This window comes from Rhea pennata, chromosome 1 (assembly GCF_028389875.1).
Source record: "Rhea pennata isolate bPtePen1 chromosome 1, bPtePen1.pri, whole genome shotgun sequence".
Taxonomy (NCBI): domain Eukaryota; kingdom Metazoa; phylum Chordata; class Aves; order Rheiformes; family Rheidae; genus Rhea; species Rhea pennata.
Genome location: NC_084663.1, coordinates 160,695,194 through 160,715,924, shown reverse-complemented (window position 1 = coordinate 160,715,924; position 20,731 = coordinate 160,695,194). Strand labels below are relative to the sequence as shown.

Here is a 20,731-nt window from a genome sequence, read left to right as displayed (position 1 = left end):
ACTGTTTTGTTCCCAGAGTGGCAAATACTCCCTTTCGCTTACCTCAGTGATCTTCCCCTATTAGTAATAGGCGTTTGTGGGAGAGCAGTTGTAGCCATTGCATTTCCACGATAACAGGTTATCTTCTTGTCTACAGTCAGAGGAATCTGAAAAACATTTCAGTATATGTCTACGGTCTAACGATTTTGTTTGTTTTTAATAGCAGTTATAACAGGTGTATTTAAAGCATTAGACCTATGCTTTTAGAGGTCTTCATAGCGTTATCAACTTTTTGCATACCTACAAGAAATAAATGCTAAATTGGCAGACAGCTATATGAAGGTGCCTAATTTGTTGTCTGGTCCTCAGATATCTTAACGTTTTCCAGTTGGGATCCAGCATGGTTTATGTCAGATTCTATTTTAATTTCCATCACTTAAAGCAAGTTGAATATATTAAAATGTATCTGAAATTGTTCAGCTTCCTTGCGAGACCTTTAATTCCTCCTTAATTGTAGTATTCAATGAGTAGTTAACAACTCTGTAAAGCTTTGTATTTCTAAGGAACCATATATAATTATGTAGTGATTGTCCTGTACGTTGGGGTTTTGTTTAGTAAATACTGAGAAAAATTGTTTGTGTCAGAATTGCCTAGTATTTTTAATTGTTTCCCTCTAGTCTCCAAACTGGTAATTCCACTTGTTAAACTGGGTTGGCTTTTGCAATGTCTTTTGTTGTGGGATTCTCCTTTGATTTCCACAATACATTCCAGAAATTGCTTGCTTGCAGGCAGTGCTGTTTATAATCTTGCTTCATTTCTGTTAGATGTTTGAAAGAAAATCTTTCATAGCTCTTACTTTTTCTTTGTTTTCACTATGACATGCTAATCAAACATTTCTTAACTAGTTAAAACTCAACACTTTCTTGTTAAGTACAGCTAGCCAAGGAAATCCTTGAGGCATGTTTCTGCATTTTTTGCTGCCCTCTTGTTTCATTGTTCTTAAGATTACAGCACCGGAAGACTAATCAAGTGTGGTCTATGGTATGGTGGGTGTCCGTACATATGACAAACTTTCTATTGAATCCTCATTTAATATATTCTATATTTGCTCCACTCAAAGCAGAGCTGACATTTAAAGCTAATTCGGAATTCTCTATTCAACTGAAACTTTAAGACCTGGGATTAACATTGCTGAAAAGAACTCAGATAAATACTTACTGGAGAAACAGTGGGATTTCAGTGTGGGTTGGTAATGTAAACTAAACAAGAAGCCCAGTGATGTCTACTGGCGAAGACAGTTTTCTTTAAAAATGTTACAATAGCTGTATTCTTAGTGTCAATTTAATATTCATTAAAAGACATTTCCCACATAGGCTGTCTTTTCCTTTCTACTGAAGTTACTTGCTGAGGAAGATTAGATTATTTACTATATTACATTTGAGCTGGAGTAAGGAAACAAGATACTTCTAATCAATCTGCTTTTAAAGTATCTAAAAAAAATTACAAAAACAAATGGAACCAAATAATTGAAAAGCTAATAACTACATTCTTGGGGCATAGTCTTGTTAAATTTATCACTGAAGCAATCTCTGCATCAAAGATGGTATCTCTGAAGGCACAGAGGCACCCTTACGAAAATCTCACTGTAAAACCATTGAGAAATAAGGTTCAGCAAGGTAATGGTGTAATCTTCATTAGCAAAGTCCATCTGTAGAAATTATCATTTGTCCTGTGTGTATAGTTGGTCTGCCTATATGCAGTCCACCTACCTTGTATTATAGGGCCTGTCTGCAGTTGAGGGGAGAAGATCACAGTCCTTTCAACCACCTGCATCTTTTACCTGTGCACTTGCTATGCAGTTAGCTGTGCCTGGGGACAGGGCTTTGCTCTTACTGTGTTGAAGGTAGTCATTGCGGCTCAGAAGTGTGCCAGAGGCTCCCTAATGAGTTTCATACCATACTTGTGGATGCCCTGACACTTAGCCCTGTGTCTGCATGACTGGCCTGAGGACATCTGTGAAGGAAGACCTTTCTTTTTGCCTTCATTGTTTTATTTGTTTGCTAATTAGTGTAATGTAGGGAATTAATCGTCTGAACAGTGGTTTTTGCAGGGTGCCTTGTGAGCAAGTGGTAGGAGGAAAAATGACTGCTTGTATTAGGAGGTGTATCTTTTGGTGCCAGACTATAGCCTCTGGCTTGCTGTCATGGCATAAGTGAGCTCTTGGTGTGGCATATTCAAATCATTGGACAGCCAGTATTAGGTGAGTGAGTTCTCTTTCTGTGCTGGAAAATCGACAATGGATTTTACTGATCACTGCACACTGATTAAAATCTTCTGTTTTTTAATATGTTAGTGCTAAATTTGTAGAATTATCTAAACTCCCTCCAGCCCTCTCTACATCCGGAAACTGAATCCCCATTGATTAAATAAGGGAGTTGGTTAAACCCTGTCTGGATGCTGGTTAGTGATCTCATATTATGACTATTTCTCCTGATGAATGGTACTCATCCATCATAATTTTTCTTCACTGAAAAGCAGCAGGATGGGAAAAAAACACTGATTTGGCCATGTAAATACTTCTTTTCCAGACTATTTGTAATTGCAAAGGCATTATGAAAAATCTGAATCCTGAATGTTTCCATAATGAATAACATTTTGTACCATACTACATTTTAACTTGTGTGTCCTTCCTTCAGATTGAATTTGAAGTGCTATGGCAAATTTAATCACGTTACGATATGCGTATCAGACAAATAAAAATAGAAAATAGAAACAAGTACTTCATGGTTTCTGGTCCTGAAAGAACCACTTTTGTGAAAAGCGTGAGATCATTATGTATTTTTTCTTCCATAAAACTTCTTTTTTGGTTTGTGGAGTTTTAGTTTAATGCGTTCTTCAGCCTTTTGACATTTATAGAGAATATTTAAACTGAAGTCCTTTCTGGCCACAGTGTGGCTTTGATGAATGTTTCTCTCAGCAATGACAAAGGCATAGTTCAGCCACGGAGCCAGGCCAGGTGGTGAGCCAGATGACTTCTCCAAGGCTCAGATGTGGTTTTAAGGACTTTATTATTGTTTTTTTCTTCTCCTCCTTATTTTAGAAGGAAAACTTCTCAGTGCTTCTGTTTTCTCCATTTCCATTAAGAAGCAGAGGGAGAAAAGTTCTATCAATCATAGGTGGTATAATCTTCAACCAGAGTGGCCTCATTTTTGTGGTGCTGCTACTTTGCGTAAAAAGGAGCGACAGAAGCCTTGGCTTTGCCTTCTGCTTCTAACTGCATTCTACTGCTTCCCTTGTTTGAGTGCCAGGAAGGAAGCATTTTGACAAAAAGATGTTCTGTGGAGGTCTTTGTCTTGGGTCTGCTGCTAAGAGGTGTTCAGATCAGCGAAAACACTTTACTCGTAGAGGAAAGTCATGAATTATGTGGTCTTGTTATTCCTGTTTGGAGTACAATATTGCAAGACCCTGAGTGAGTTTTTCCTCAGAAATATCAGGGTGGTGCAAAACCCATGAAGGCTTCTAGTAAATAAATAGAGAAAGCTGCTGGTTTGTCACCTTTGTGGGGAAAATCTTCTTGTCTCTTGTAAAAACCTATAAAAAGAGGAAGGAAGAACAATTCACAAAGGTGATTCATAAATTCAAGTAGGTCTGCTCATTCTACAGTAGATTATTTGATAGCCTGTCAATAACTGATGAATTTCTTTTATGTGCTAAGAGTTAGGGTTTGAAGGTAAGTGGTCGCTTCTTCATCTTCGGAATGTTGAAGAAAACAAATCTGAGAAGTCCTTGTTAAGTCAAATGGTTGCGATTTACTCAATTTCTGTATATATCGTTTGGGCTTTGCTTTGGTACTGAAAAAGACTGGGTAGTCCAGGAGACCATCCCTTCTGATGGAACTTGACACAGAACGAAGAGTTTGCCTTGGAACACCACTTGTACTTATGCGTATCACAATCTCTAAAACACTATTTGGTGACCTTTTATTCCATCTATGGACTGTGTTAGCTGAGATGCACAATGGCCAATTGCTTTAAATTATTTCTAGGCAAATGATCATTTGGCCTGCAGATTTCATTCTTAACGTGTTATTGAATGTTTTATTTACTGTGTTATAATAAATGTATTTCTCAATAAGTGCTTGGAGTGTGTGCGATCATTAGCCTTTGGCTGAGTGTGCTAATGAGGCATATACGAGTGTTTTATTACCTACAGTGTGCCACCATCATCACGTGGATTTAATCTTGACCACTACTTTCCTTGTAATATTCTACTTTTCAGTGGTTTATATTTCTCTGAAATTGTAATTATCTGGGGTGAAACATAGGAGTAGTTGACTCACACTGTTCAGTTAAAGTTTCAGTGAAACACTTCAACCGTTTTTGAGAAGCAGCTGAGAGGTGAATACCTTGCGTCTTCTTCTTAAGTATTTCTTAAAACTGATTCATTAATGAACTTTATTTCTCATTTTTTACAGCTGAAACTAGATCTAGCAATACAAGCATTGCTCTGACATTAGTAATTTGCCTTTTGCTGTTTTTTGTAAAATTTCACCTAAATTTGCTTGTTTTATAGGTGTTAAAGCTTGCATTTTGTGTATGCATAGTAGAGATTTCATACAAGTTGGCATCCAGGTTAGACAGACTCTTACATGCATTGAGTTTGCATCAGCTCAGTGTTTAAAGGGCTGAACACCACTGTCTGTGCATTTGCTCCTTCTGGTGCCTTCTGGACTGCAGCTGAAGAGCTGGGAAAGTTTCTCTCCCATTTTCAGCGCTCCCTTTGATTGCACTCCTTGGGGGGAGGAAAAGAAGAGAACAGGCATCATAAAACACAAGTAAATGGGAGCAAGAAAAGAAAAGAGGCTGTAGGAGGTGGGCCATGAGGACAGGGAGAGGAGCCTTGAACAAGATGGGCAGTTCACCCAGTGAACTGGCAGGAGCAGGGGAGAAGAGGATTGGGACAGTGGAGGGACTAGGAGAACACGGGGCGTAGAAGCTTTCAGGGCAGCGGAGGCCAAAGGCTCTTCGTGGTCTGCATTTCCTGGGCACATGGCCTTCTCAGGGCTGGAGAGCAACATGAAAGCCTCCTTCACTTTCTTCTCTCTGGTGTTGTCAGCAAATAGCTCAGAAACCTGGATGCAACCCTGTCTAACATGCTCCAGGTGACCCTGCTGAGCAGGGGGGTTGGACTAGATGATCTCCAGAGGTCCCTTCCAACCTTACTGATTCTATGATTCTATAAGCCTTCAGGCAGGATGTGTTTCTTTTCTTACTGCAGATCACTCAGCTCATTAGCAGGGGTGTGAACTGAAAAGCTAGGACCCTCTGATGACCCAAGACTTAAGGAAAAATATATTAAAGATGTACTGTTCAGATAATGTTAGCGTGCATTCTCTTACAGTCTTTAACTTTGCACAGGCCCCGCAGCCTCAGTGTGTGGATGTTGTGGACTGTGTTCTGGCAAGAGGGAGGTGTATCAAGTAGATGAGGTCTGCGTCCAAAGGATGCCCATCTCCTTCATGGAAAGCTGGGCAGCAAGCAAGGCACGCAGTTGCAGCACAAGAGATGGTGATCTCCTGGTCAGAGAAGTTCATTTCTGCACTTAGAACAGGGAGTGAGTCCCTTAAACTGGCATTTTCACTGTTAGCTGCTAAATGGCTGGACTCCCCCAAATCAACACCCGTGGGAGTGAACTGGAGCACCTGTATGTGCTGAGTGGGCACGACTGTAAAGTGAAGGCAAATAAGGGATCTGCATCCAGAAACCACAGGTACTTCTCAGTATTTTAACCAGTTCATTCTGTGTAAAATGGAAATAATGTTACCTAATCTCACAGAAAGACTGAAAAATCCATTAATGTTTTTAGATAAAGCCATTCGTAGTGTGATCATATATGGTCAGACATCCGGATAGGCCCAGAAGGAAGTGCACAGGGAGACAAAATCACAGAGTGGTTGAGGTTGGAAGGGACCTCTGGAGATCATCTAGCCCGATCCCCTGCTCAAGCAGGGTCACCTACAGCACGCTGCACAGGATCACGTCCAGGCGGGTTTTGAGTATCTCCAGAGAAGGAGACAACATTTTTTTTTTTTTGCAGTAGCATTGCATTCAGGAGAGTGTACAGATGAATGCAAGTTAAAGCACCACTATCTTACTTAAAAAGAAATAGTGTTTGACTGCCTATTCCCTGACTGGGAGAGGAGTCTGTGCAAAATAGTAGATATGATCACATAGTGGTGGTTGTTACCACCACATCTACTTGCAACATGGAAGACGTAAGACACCGCGGACATCAGTAGAGCTGGCATTTGGCAGTGGAGTTGCACTGTAATAGTTGGTAGTGGTGTCCGTCACACTGATGTGTGCATTGCCCCCAAAGTCACGGATACGTGCCTTAGAAAACCTACAGACCATCTTTTCATTTGAGGTTGACCTAGAATTTTATTCAGCCATCGCTGAATCTTCTTTAAAGGAAAGGATCCTTATCTGCTCCTTCAGCAGACTGCTGAGCAGGTAGAAGCACTCTCAAGACCACAGTCACATACTCCAGTACTTAAATGAACACAGCATTCAAATCAGGTAATAAGACATCGTAATGTGCCTTACCTTTTCTCATAGCCATGATTCAGTGGCCTAATTCTGTAAGCTACCAGATAAGATAAATGTAACTGCTTTATATCTCTTGCTTTTTTTTTTTTTTTTTTTTTTGGGGGGGGGGAGGGTGGTTGTTGTTGTTGTTAGCTCTTCTGGAATTTTCCTAATAAGGAGCAGGGGAAGAAGAGCCCTTCACCAAAAAGAAGGGCTGTTTTTTGGTCACTAAAGCTGTTTTTTGGTTGGGGTACCTTCTTTCCCTCTACTAGAGTTTGTGGGCTTCCAGCTACTCTCCCCTCACCCTCCCATTTTTTCTTTTTTAAGCTGCTCTATTTTGTTGATTTTCTGGCTAATTTGCAGCATTAACCCTCATGTCCTGCTGCTCTGGAGGCAGGGATCTGCTTAACCCTCCAGTCGGGAGTGCTATGTTCCCCCCTGCCAGACAGAGCAATCCAAGGTAGGGCAAACTTGAAGAAAAAATAGGAACTGAAAGAAATCACCGTTGTTCAGAAAGTCCATGCCTGGGAGAAGGGCAGCGTGGACTGTATATGGAAGAGGCTAAGAAAGGTGGCTGCTCACCTTCTGTTCTTCAGTTGGGGCACATCTGGTGGAAAGTTGTTCTCTGTAGATGGTACTAGAAAAATATGCTGTCTTTTAATTTTGTCTTGGTAGTTTGTTTGCTGCTGCTTGTATGGCTATGGATAGTACAGGAGATTTTATCTGTGCTTCTTTGTTTGGAAGTACAAGGATATTTTCTTTTTCATGTTAGGAATTTTTTAATTTGCTTTTTAATGCTGTTACAAACATACGGTGCTTTTAAAAGTGTAAAAGATTTCTGTGCGTTTTCACCTTCTTTCCCGTAGATTGGGAACTGCTGTCAGATCCCAGCCCTCACTGGCAGGTCCCAGCAGCAAAACCCATGATTTATTAATAACACAGCTGTAGCTTCAGCACTGCCATTAAGGGCTGGTAAACACCCTTTCATTTTGTAGAGACAAGAGAGTGTACTTTTCACCTTCCCAGTTACGTAACATGCCCTAGACTGTGTATTTAACCAGAGCTTTCTCCCTGTTGTTTGTTAAGTAGACCCCACGGTCTACACAGGAAAGAAACATTTTTCATTAATTATAATCTGATAGCACCTAGAAAGCCTCAGTTTAAGTCCCCGTGTATTATTGAGTGTAGATGCACAAGTTATGAAACCCCTGCCTCCAAGAGCCGCTTCTGAGCTCGGCAGACGAAGGGTGACAAAGATGGGGTGAAGCCATCCGTGTAAAGAGCTGTTGCGTGACTTGCCTGCAGCAGGCCGGTAGCCAAGTGGCAGTCACCCAAGTGGCAATTTCTCTCCTGGCCCCCACGGAGGTATGTGGCTGCTGTGCGTCCTGCTGGAGGATTTGATGCTGGGAAACACGTGTCCTCAAGCTTTTCCCTTGGTACCTATATGTGATGTTTGTCATTCTCCTTGATACGCTAGCTGAGTCCCTTGATACATAGCAGACTTGCCAAATCACACCGATTAGCCTTTCCGAAATGGAAGCATTTCTTTCTGATTGACTGCAACTCTCAAATTAAGCATCTTCTCAGGATTCCCTCCAACGGTAATATTTTGCACCAGACTACATACAGTAGCTGATTTATAACATTCTCTTCCTGTCTTGTTGTGATCCGGTCAGCCAGGCACCTCACTGCTGAAATAGGTCTTCTACTCCTTTTTGATGCCGTGCGATGAGTTTTGTAGCCATTTGTGAAGAACACGAAGACATCCTGACAGCAAAGGCCTGTCCTCATACGTCCATCATATCGCGTGAGCATTGGAGGGTATGGTCTCGTGCGGCGATGTTGCAGGGTTCCTTCTCAGTCTGTCAAGGGAGAAAAGAAGTGTCTCCTGGTGACAATTGTCACTACTTCAGTTATCTTTGCCTACGTTTTCACTGCAAAATGTTGTTTCCAAACGAAGGTAAAGCAAAGCCTGGAGTTTAAGCTCACTTCTGTTCATATGAGCAAGCGTGAATTAAAATCAGCATATGTCTCCCTAAAGACTTTCATACAAATTGTAAAGATGGTGAGGAAAGAAGTTCTTTAGGGAGTGGAGCCATGCCACACTCCTTTTCTTGCCTGGTCAGAATTTAATATGTGCTATTCTTCTGCGATGCTCTTGTTCCCTTTTCTTTTGCCAGCTGACCTGAAGCCAGACAATTTATCTTTCTTTACCGGCATTTCTTCTAGAGTGGCTATTTTTGTCTGCTCTTGAGAGAGTGAGAAAAGTTGAAGAAAATTGCCTCTACCAAGATTTTCAGCTCTTCTTATTTTTCAGTTCAGTCAAGTTAAACTTAATGATCAAGTATGCTGTTTACTGGGGAAAAAAATCAGTGTCACCTTATGTTACTGTGTGGTCCCATCTAAAATTTACACAATTCTTTTCTGTGTTAAAAACAGGCAATCTTTGTAATGAGTTGGTGTGTTAGTGCTGCCCAGGCATCATTTAACTGTATATGGCATGTAGTGAGACTCCATGAAGATTTTAAACATATTCTCTGTCATATGTGTATAAATCTGCAGATACTTTTACTTTTCAGAATTTGCAGAGTTGGAATGTTTAGATTTACAGCTATGTTATTGCAACTCTTCTTGAGTTAGTTTACTGACTGCATATAGTCTTTTCACGAGAGGAGCCATATGGTTGTAAAGTGCTTTGCACAAGGTGACTTTGCAACCTATGAAGAGTCTCTGTGCTAATGTAATAGAAATAATGCATTTTAAGTATTTTATGTAACTAATGTTATGCTTTCCTCTGTTTCCCTTATGTTAGTTCCATGGGAGTTTTCCCCTACGCCTTCATGTTGGCTGCCTTTTATTCCATGGAAGTTGCCTGTGTACTGTAGAGTGAAGATTTATTTTAACGTTGTCCACAGTTTCTGGTGATATATATTCATCAATGTTGACAGTCAAGCAGGGAGCTAATGTAAAAAGAGCTGTTTTAGATTTTGAGTGCCAGTGACAGGGAAAAGAGGAAAACAAAGAAGAGGCTAAATAACTGGGGAACAAACCTTTATTTCCCAATTTTTCTCAGGTTATTTTTGAGGTGACAAACATAGAAGTAAAAAAAAATGATATTCATTTAAAACTGTTGTTCTTTTGTCTAAATTTCCTTGCCTTATTTATGAAAGCAATCTCAAGGCTGTTTGTCAAAGACTTACAATTTCATAAGCATCTTTTTTTGGCATCTGCAATATCTGTTTGAATTCTTTCTCTTCTGAGCAATTTAGTATTGAGTACACTTCCCTGGATATCATAAGGCAAATTATTAAACCATTCTCTATAGCCATCCTTCTCAACATTTGTTTGAAAGAGCATCTTGAGAGACTCAGAGCTCTTTGTGCATCGCAAATGTATTCTTCAGGAGAACATCTTGTCTTTTTCCATTTAAATAAGTATCTCCTATTAAGTCTTTAGTGTTAAGACCCTTATGACATTTAGAGATTCCATCTTTTTGTAAGATTTCCATTTTTCTTCATTATTTTTCTGTCTTTTAATGTCAATTGCAGGCGGTTCTTGTTAGCTAAGTTTATGAATAAAATGATTGTTTGTATTATGCCAGCTTTTAGTTTCTTACAAATAATTGAAGCCGTCAGAAGAGTAGCTAATGGGTTTTCTTATATTTTTGGAAACTGAATCAAACTGAGGTCACTTGAGATTTTTTTGCTTTCATTTCTCTTTTGACTTTCAAACAAGAAGGTGAATTTGCCTTCTACTTTTTCTTGAAACGGAAATGTGTAGGTGTATATAAATATGTATGCACACTCACTGACATTGGTAGGTGGACTTGCAAGGTAGCTTTAGAAATAAGGAATTAATTTGCTCTGCAAAATTTCTGCTTTTTCGAGAAAGCAGATCCAACAGCTGAATTATTTCAAGTGTAATTGATAAGATACTTTTGTTTTTTGAAATACGTTTTTCCATTAGGTCTTTGCGTTAGTAAGGTATATTTGCAACAAGTGAATTTTGAGGCAATTGAACTCTCCATCAAAAACTTCATATTCCTGTTACTATTATCGTTTGGTCCTTTTGAATTTTTTGTTCTTTTTCTCAAATAGTTCAGGTATGTCTCATTTTCAAGATGCAAGATCTTACTCTGATCTAGTTTTCTTTCCATAAAATAAGATTCTACTTAGGTTAAAGAAATAATGTTTTCTTTTCATAAGCATGCATATTTGCAAGTCAACATACTCCAGATACAAAATTATGCAAAACTCAAAAACTATATGAAGCTCTTTTTATATATATTTTAAAGGAAGAAATAAAACAAGTTACATAAAAAAATCTATTACAGGTCGCTCTTAAGGCTTAACTAAGTCCTCTAAGTCTTTGCACATATGCTTAACTCTACAGGCATGTATAGATTGAGATAGTATGTATTCACAGCAAATACAGAGGGAATACTTAGTGGTAGTGAGTAGTCTACCTTTTCTTGCTTTTGGGGAGATGTTAATAAGCAGATAGACTTGCATATGTAATTTGAATCCCAACATTGTAATGTTAGATGGAAAATACTTTTTAACTCAACTCAAACTGGAGTCTAGTAATTTTCCTTAATTTTAAGTGTTAAAAGTGCTGTTGCTGTTTGAGCTCTTGCATACTAAAATATAAAGGGAAATGCATAAATGTCAGTCCTGTAGAATAAAAGGAATCATTGCTTCTGGATAGTGTTTTCTTTAGATTTTATTTTCGCTCATGGTATTTCTGCCTTTGAAAAATAATTTTGAATTAGACGTTTTGGGGTGGCAGAGTTAAGTGTCACTGCCCGTGGACAGCAGCATAGTGTCTCAGAATACCCTGCACTCCCACTGATGAAGCCTATTTATAGTCTTACAGAGCCCAGTCTTACTGGAATGGAGAATTTATTTATTTATGTAATGGTGAAATTGCTCAGCTGATTGAGTGAGGCCGTGCGCGTTCCTGTTGAGCATTTGCCAAGGGGCTGCTGAGGAGGAGCTCCCAAAGGAGAAGGAACAGCTCCTGCACTCATCAGGAACTCTTTTGGAGGAGTATTTCTGGCTGAGTTACCTTCGCAGCTGCTGACGCTGCTGTCTCGGGGGCTATTCTTGCTGCGTGCTGCCACCATCCCAGACGGTGGCCTGCACTTGCTCTTCCTCTGCCAAGAAGTCAGGGTTGAACAGTATGTAATATCTTCAGATACCTGATACCAACATCAAGCAGGTGATTTCTAGCTAACGAACATGCCTGTGATTGCAGATACATTAGTAGATTAGAAAGCCACATGATCTTTATAAACATGTGCTAGTTTGATGCTGTATGATATGGAAAATAGCTATTTTTTTATAGCTAAAACTGTTTTTTTCAGTTGGAGAGCTGTTTGTAGCAACAGGTGTTCTTTTCTTGTTTTTTTTTCTTTAGCTTTTTTTTTTTTTTGGTGGCTGTGTACGTTTTAAATCCAGCAAATGTTTGGATCTAAGAGCTAGTGTCTGAGAGTAAGCTAGAAACCAGAAAATCTTTTTCCTCTTGTAGAACTAGTTGCTTAAATACCTTCTAAAACCATTCATGTCTTAAAAGGCACATACATTTTTTTCATAGAGCTGCATACATAATCCAGAGAGATCACACGATGTCATCTGCATTTGTTAATTTTAGCTTGTGTTCTTAAGGAAACAAAGCTTGCATAATTGCACTATCCATATTTTTGTCAGTCATCTCCGCACTCTAATAACTTTTGGGTACCCTGGCCAATTTCAGGCACATTTTCTAGAAGCAGACATCTCAAAGATGAGATAATCACAGACACATCAGAAAATTCTTGCTAGTTATGCGGATATCCGTGTCTGTTTAAAAGAGAGAGGCCTAAATTATTTCCCAGCTAAGGGCAAGGCCAGAGCACGATTTGAGCTCTTCGCTAATCTGGTCCACCAGCCACACGCGCATTCTGGCTGCCTGTTCAGGGCACGTACAGCGTGAGCAAGTTATATTAACTGTGTGCCTGTTTCTCAGTCTATAGCTGGGAGACATGGGAGGGGAAGACGGTATCTAGGGAAGGAGGAAACAGGAGGGGAGGAAAATGGGATACAGAAGGAATCCAGGAGTTCATGGAGATTTGGCATGTGTGGAGGTAAGTGGAAGTACCATGGAGAGGGAGATGAGGAACGAAGGACGGTCTGCTGGAAGAAAGTGGCCTCCTGAACTCTGCTTCTCATCGGATAACCCTTTTCACATCGCTTTTCACAGCGGTGCCTGCTGGGAGGACACGAGGCAACTGGCATAAGCTGAGACAAGGGAAGTTCAGACTGGATACAAGGAAAAGTATTTTCATGGTGAAGACAGGCAGCAGAGCAGGCTACTCTGAGAGGCTGGGAGACTCCATCCTTGGAGGTTTTCCAGACCCGATTGGACGAAGCCCTGACCAACCCAGTCTGAGCTCAGAGCTGACCCTGCACTGAGCAGGTAGGACTGGAGACCTCCCGAGGTCCCTTCCAATCTGAATTAGACTCTACTTTTGCCGCTGCTGCCCCATTCTGAAATCATTTTGCTGCAGGAAAGTATGTCACAAGCATTTTGGATTGACTGCATAAGTCAGGGCTGTTTCATTTGCTACCTATGTTTTAACAATGTGTATCGACTCCTATCTTACAAGCCAAGTTCAGTGCATGGCCTAAATGAATGTGGCTGTCCTAGTTGATTCTCAGCTTCAAATATAAAAGAAACCTTATAATTTTACTTTCTTTTATAATAAGATTCAAGCATCTGATTTTTATGAAAGATAAAGGTAATTTTAGTAAGTAAAAACTAAGGGCCATGTTGTGACTCATCATTACGCATAGGTAGTTCACAGCCTGGATCTGGATGAATTATTATTATTGTTACTATGAAAGCAATAGTAAAATACTGAAGAACATTGGGGATTAATAAAATATTCAAGAAGGACCTGTAGCCATACAACTTGTAGATGGGAAATGATTTCTTAGTATTTTAATATGCACAGTCACAGGGTGTTATTTTTGCACTGGCTTTATTTTGCTTATTTTAAAATCACATAGCCATACATAGCTTTTTAATATACCCCAGGCTTTGGCCTGTTTTGTGCTGTTGACTTTAGACAAAACTATCCATTGTTCTTTGCAGGGAAATCTGTTGATTTTTTTTTTTTAAGTGGTGTGACATAGCTCATCGTTAAGAGATGTATTGATGTATTTCTGGTATTAGTCTGGTAGCCACTCTGGAGACCATTGCTCCCATGGAAGCAGAACTTCCTGTTGCTGCACCTGGGCTGGGGATCCTGGAAGTCCTTTGAGCTCCCAGCCCCGTGCACACATCCTTTCTATGTCCTGCTCCCTTACTGCAGTGAAACCTGTGGCACACCCCTGGCACGAGCCACAGCATGTTCCCGGTCTGGGTGGTTAGCAGTAGAAAAACAGTGTTTGTGTCAAAGCATTCTCATACCTACTTGAAATGTGGCCCTGCACATCAAGTTAGGCGAGCTTTAGGAAACAGAGCTGGAGAAACACAAGATCAGAGGTAGGCACAATCCTTCTTGGATGAGGGGAATACCCGGGTACTGGGAGTTTAATCTGATGTCCATTCATCATTGCTGCCAATTCCAGAGAAGGTGACACCTCACTAGAAGGGAAATTTTTAGGTGAATGTGCGGAAGAAGTGAACAGCTCGTGATGTGCTCGCTGATAGCCTTCACTTGATGGGTGAAAGAAGTTTCTGGGGACAGAACATTCAAGCCAGTACATCTGTCTGCACCCTCAGTTTCAGGACTCTGACTCATATGTGGGAGTGGATGTCTGAAGCAATTATTTTCCCTGCTGCCTGCCTCATTCTTCTAAAGAGTTTGTGCTGCTTGCACCAGGAGGAGTGAATGTCTGTGGAGCAGCTCCTGAACTACCTTAGTTTTTAAGAGTTGGTATGGTACGATGAGCTAGGCCTCACTCCAGGGGCTTGATAGTGATGCATCCTAAGATTAAAACACTCAGTTTTGCCTCTGTGTTTGCTATGAAATGGCCTGCCTGCCTAGTAATTCTTTGCAAGAATCCTAAACAGGCTAGCTGATGGCTAGGTACGCTTCTTGTAGATGTTGACCCACCATATTGAGAACTCTTTCATTTTGTGCAGTTGTTTGTTCTGCTGTTTGGTTGATGTGCACTATCGTTTCAGCTGGACTTCATGTTTGATTTCTTAGTAAACAAGAAATCCAGAGTCACTTTTGACTGAGATGATAGAACAAATTTGACTTTCTGCTTTTGCTTTTGGACTGATCATCAGCCCAGTTGCATCAGCCCGATTACGCTCTGAAACAGTTCTCATTAGGAGCTCATGGGAATGCAGAACATTCATTAACAATTACTGATGGAAAGTTACTTTCAGGGATTTTCCTCCAACTGTTGTAGGTCCAAAAAGTGAAGCCTGATCTCAGATTTTATTTCATTTTGGTAGATGGGACTGAATTAATCTGCTCACTGTTTTCAGTGGTCACTCCACTGCAGTTTCTTTTGGGTCATTTCATTTCAACAAGGCTTGGTCTGTTTACAGTGCTTTCTATAGAAGCACGGAGGGGCCACAAAACTCTTTTATAGAGAGTTCATTGCTAGCCAACAGCTCAGAAAACTAGTAAATGAGGCATAAATATGAGCAAGTTTAAAGATGCATGGAAGGAGAAGGCAAGTTTTCTTATGGTTGGATTACTTTGGGAAGTTTCTGGAATAGCAATCTTTTGTGCACTGTGGGTTGCTTTGCAGAGCTTGCTGTGTTGGTATATACTAGCTGTGTGCTTTCTGAAATAATATTAGTGCTTCCTGTTCCCTCTCTTCAGACATAAGACACTTCAAAAGCCATGATAGTTGAGAGCTACTCTGACTCCTTATTTCAGGATCACTTTAATTTCCATAGATACATATTTCCATCAGATATGAGTGGTGCTTGATTTTATTTTGCTCTTTTTGTTTTCATATTTACTGTATAAATCATTTACATATAAATTAGATTAAGGTTAAATAGGGCTCAGTTAAAAATGTCTTAATCAGAAAATCCTCATCCACCAACATGAAAGCATGCTTGTTGCCTGCACTAAAACATGTTGTGATTTAACATCATAAGGCGATGGCCTTATTACCTAGTGAATGGAAGAGCCGAGTGCCTTCTGTGTCCAAGGCAAATCGTGACTATTCCTGTTCCTGTTTATGCCATCTCACAAAGTAACTTTTATTTTTCTTGTACTTAATTAAACAGAGAGAATTAGCAATGCACCAACATTAGAAGGAAGGCTCAATATAGTGAAAATGACTGCATCTGTACTGGCAAGTTAAACAGCACCAAGAAATGTTCCTGAGCACTGAAACTTGTTTATCTGTATTGGTTTCTTGAACTCTTTTGGCCTCTGTTACCTAACATACTCCCAGTTTCTAGGCTCAGTTCTGGAGTTCGCGGGGGTAGAAGCTGTTCCCGGTTGTTTAAAAGCGCAGATATAGCTGTTTACATGCATTCCCATCGGCCTCAGTGCAACACAAACGTGTCGAATTTACTCCTGTACAGTTAGCTATTAAATCCTCATAGAAGATTAGAAGAATCAGTAGCATTTCAGTATTTGAAGAGAGTATAACGTTAATTCTGGGACGCTGGGAGAGTTCAGGAGTGCTGAGAGTTTTGTAGGAGTGTGTGTATGTGTGTGTTCGTGTACAGTGTTAGAGTATGCTGCGATACATGATTTCTTAGGGATCTTAATGAGTTAGTCCGGGCTGTACGAGTGTATATTCTTGTCTGGCTGAGACATCATAAAGCTGTTGTACCTGTAAATGGAAAGTACCATTTCAAGAAGCACATTTTAAAAAATTCTTGATTTAGAAACTTACCTTCTACAAATCTAGTGTATCAAACGGAGTTTGACCGCTGGCCAAAGATCTTAAAATTTTATGGCTATTTATGAGCCATATTGTTGAGGAACCTCTCATCCTAGCATCCTACTCTGCAGCTGTGGGGATGGACTCACACCCTGCTAGTGCACCATATGGTTTCCTTTTCTGGGAGAAACTGTATCAGTGCTTCTTACCCTATCTGCATTTTGGTCAACATGCACTGCTTGTAGAAGTGTGCTCTGTGTCCATCCCGTTACAAAACAAGCCCTCAAAGGCCAAAGCCTTCGTATTTTCCTTGTCTGTTTTGTTGTGTAACTGTTTCATACTCCTGCTTTCAGGTTGATTGGGAGCTCTGCTTTTGCTGTATACCTTCAGATTTAGCCCCATGTACTAAATACAGTCTCCAGAAATATCAACTTGACATCTTTCTTTTATGCCAATATGAAGTTACTTGAATTAGTTGTACTAGTGCAATAAAGCAGGAAGCTAGAAGCCAGTGAACTGCAGTAGAGATGAAAATACAAGAAAGCACATGCAGAAAGTTGCTATTTTAGATCTTTACTGCCACAAATATGCCATTATTTTAATATAATATGCTGTATTTTCTGAAAGAACATTTAGATTTATTATTGATAATGTAATTCGTGAGAACATTTATGTTATGGTAACACTAGATAGCCTAGCGAGGATATCATGAGTGGTGATTCAGGCAGTCTGGATATAATTACAGAGCAGTGACCTGTACTTAACAAACTAAAATGCCTCAGCTATTTTCAGTCTTTTTCTTTCTTTGTAGCTAGTAGCCTTAATGACCAGTCAGAGGTAGTGGGCTCAGGCAGAGCTCTAGGCCATCAGCTCCTCCCAGCTTGCTAAAGTGTTCCCAGGAACCTCCTAGTATTTCATTAGTTCTTGCTTAGCTTATAGTATAATATTTTGCCCCAAGGCATTAAGCAACCATCAAAAGCGATAAAACAATTAGTGTACGTTTTCTTTTCCAGGGTCGTTGTACAAGGGAAAACTGCAAGTACCTTCATCCACCAACACATTTAAAAACTCAACTGGAAATCAATGGCAGGAACAACTTAATTCAACAAAAAACTGCAGCAGCAATGCTTGCTCAGCAAATGCAGTTCATGTTTCCAGGAACACCGCTACAGCCAGTGGTAAGTGTGTTTCTCGGATGATGTTGCCAGCAAGTGAAGCTAAGGTACAAGACTTTACTGACCTGCAAAAAATAAACACTGTCTGTTAACTTCTGGAACTGCTGAGATGCTGGAAATATGGTTATTTAAATTTGCATATGAAGATATGAAGGAGTATTACTGTAAGCTTGAAACATTTTTATCCCAGCTTTGTCTACTTTTTTCTTTCTCTCTTTCTTTCTCTCTTTCAGCATCTCTCTTTCTCTTTCTCATTAAGTTCATGTCAGGTTTTGTGTAGATTTGCAGGAGTTTTACCCAGAATCCTCCTGGAACAAAAAAGTTGTATAATAATTATTTGCTAGTAAGTTATTTGAGCAGGACTGTGAAGTTCTCCTCACAGGAGTCTGTGAGGTTGAGTGGCTTTAAGTAATATTTAATCCCAATACCAGGAGGAAAGGGTCATGCCATTCCAGGTAGTATTTTCTTACTGTCTTGAAATCTGAAATACGCCAGGATAGCATAGATGAAGAGAGTTGATGGTGCATTCACTTTACAAACTTCAGCATTTTATCTTGAGGTAATGCATATAGTACCTGGAACACTTCAAATACAGAGGGTGACATAAAGCCAGAGTCTTGCAGGCATGAGCAGCATCTTCAGATATACATGAAAGTGATCAGCTGCTCTGAACTGCCTTTGCAGCTCATTCCTGGATGGTATCAGACTTCCAAAATACTGCTAGACGAGTTATCTGAATTGAACTTTCCACACATGGCTGTTGCTGCTGTTTTCTCAATTCAAACACCTGGTATGAGGCACTGAAATGGGATTTCTTGACTGACTTGAGGCTTCTACAGTGTAGGCACCAACTTCAGAGCTGGGCTTCCTAGTTTTTCCTTTTCCTTTCCTGTCAAAAGAAATAAACACTTTTAAATACTATCCAATTGGCTTTTTTCAGATGTCTGCATTAGGATTAGATGATTTGTTTGTAAAAGTGCCTTTTCCTTTTCATGGACTGTCAAAGGAGCCAAGTAGTGTCAGCATCTTGAATGAAGACATCTGTATTTGGTCAGATGAATTTCAACCCAGATTCCTTTATTTCAAGTCTTGCTTTCCACTTGAAACATCTGCTGTAAGTTGGGAAGTATGAGCAAAAAAAGAGTGTTAGGAGTCCCTGACTTTCTGGTACATGTAGTTTTCTTGGATGATTTCATCTTGATGTCTCAGTTTCCAGTCCTCCCAGTGGAAAGTTCATCAGCTTTCAAGATGTATGTAAGATGTATGTTGGATATACATACTGTCATAATGTGTTTTGATATTTCCTTATGTTTTTACTGCTTGAGTTTTCACCACCACCCCATTTTCATGAAATAGTACAGATATTCCACCGCTCAGTATTAGGAACAAATTTTAAGTGGCGAAATCATCCTTGTTTCTACTCTCTCAGTTCATCATTTGAACTTCATAGTTTCATCTATGTAATGCCTTCTGTACTGATTGCTGTGATAAAAGTGAAGACTTATTTCTCTTTGTCTCACATAAATTGTCAGATTGAGATGACTCAGCTTTGACCAAATGGATAAAAAGTAGAAAAAAATTCCACAGAAGTCATTTGATGTGGATTTATTCTCGAAATTGTATCTGATACAAAATTGGTATTTATATTATTTGTATTTTATATAACACATATTGTTCCAAAATAGTTGAACTGTTATGTCATATAAATTTCATTATTATAATTTAAAGAATTTAACTAGTACTTAGGATATAAACTGTGCTGTTTGATACTGAGTAGTCTTGATCTCTGATAAAAACAGAGCTTATGCTTTTAACTCTCCAGGGCAAATAGATTCCATTTCCATATGGTTGAATATCCTGGCTAGTCTGCTGCTCTCAGCATTTTCTCAGTACTAACTCAGACTCATTTATAATTTAGGAATTTGTTCCTAGGACGAAAAAAAAAAAAAAAAAAAAAAAAAGAAGGGTATAAATAAACTCTCCAGCTCCTGTGCTTTATCTTGCATGTTTTCTACACCGTGTGTGTGGCTGGCTTCCCTTTTCTAATAGAGGCCATGCAGACCACCTCAGTGAGGAAGACATTCCTCCTTCGTTGAATGTTCTTAAGTTTTTCACTAGTGTTCTATGTGATTTATTTCTAGCTGCCAGCTTATTTGGAAACTTAATTTCTGACAAAGCTGATCTGAGATTTGTCCTGTTTTTCTGCATAGTTTTTCCCCATTTATAATTACAGCTTCACTCTCCGGAGTAAACAGCAGTTCTGCAGATCCAGAAAGCTTTCTGGTTCTGACCACGGTGATGTTCTGTCTCTAGCCCAAGTGGAATGGGTGGTAACAAGTCAGCAATTCTGTTTTAGTAGAGCTGTGTTTTAGCATCACACAAGTGCTCTTTCTTCTGGTCATGACTTCACTGACTTGCTTTGGGAAGTCATGAAACAGATTTTTACATGCCTATCATTCCTTCTAGTCAGATTTTTTGTAAGATGAACTCTATAGCTAAGCCTGAATAATCCTTTTCTAAATATTGGGTCCAGCTGAGATTGTAATATTTATTCTGCTTGCCACTGATGGCAGCTGAACACACAAACATTTGCACAGGTGAGATTTTTAGACATGTGATCCATAGTAACATATAATTGCACAGAGTGGCAAAATAGAGTATGCAAACAGATAGAAGTTACATGCTGAAGAGCTCATTATATATACTGTTTTTAAAAATATGGCTTTAATTATAGTTTATTTAATTATAGTTAATAATGCATCACTTACGAAATTTACTAGTTTGAAAAACAGCATGTTTTCCCAAGGAAACAGGTATTGAGAAAAAGCAATAAAGTCTATGTTATTTCTATTTTTAGATGTGTAAATAAGCCTGCAATGTAAGCTGGACCTCCACAGAGATTCAGGTTAGAAGTGTAATTTCCTTTGCATTGGCAACCTCTTTTCCAGTAACAGAGCTGCAAAGTGCAGATCTTAGTATGCAGCTGGAATGTCTTACATGATTAAAAGAAGAGAACATGCTGTGTGTTTTGCCAGCTGTTTGAAATTTTTGAATAAGAAGATGAATTGGTGCCAGAAAGAACATGCAAAAGACAACTAATAAGTTCTTGGTTAGCTTGTTCCTAAAAGAAAAACCATTC

At 39.5% G+C, this 20,731-nt stretch overlaps 1 protein-coding gene across 5 annotated transcripts in view; it reads left to right on the top strand.

The window, feature by feature from the left end:
- The window catches only part of MBNL2 (muscleblind like splicing regulator 2), a 116,631-nt gene that overhangs the window by 65,206 nt on the left and 30,694 nt on the right, over positions 1 to 20,731 (top strand). For all 5 annotated transcript variants that reach the window (XM_062566839.1, XM_062566840.1, XM_062566841.1 and 2 more), the window contains exon 3: positions 17,431 to 17,595. In XM_062566839.1, coding sequence (XP_062422823.1) covers positions 17,431 to 17,595 — 165 coding nt within the window. The remainder of the gene's footprint in view (positions 1 to 17,430; positions 17,596 to 20,731) is intronic.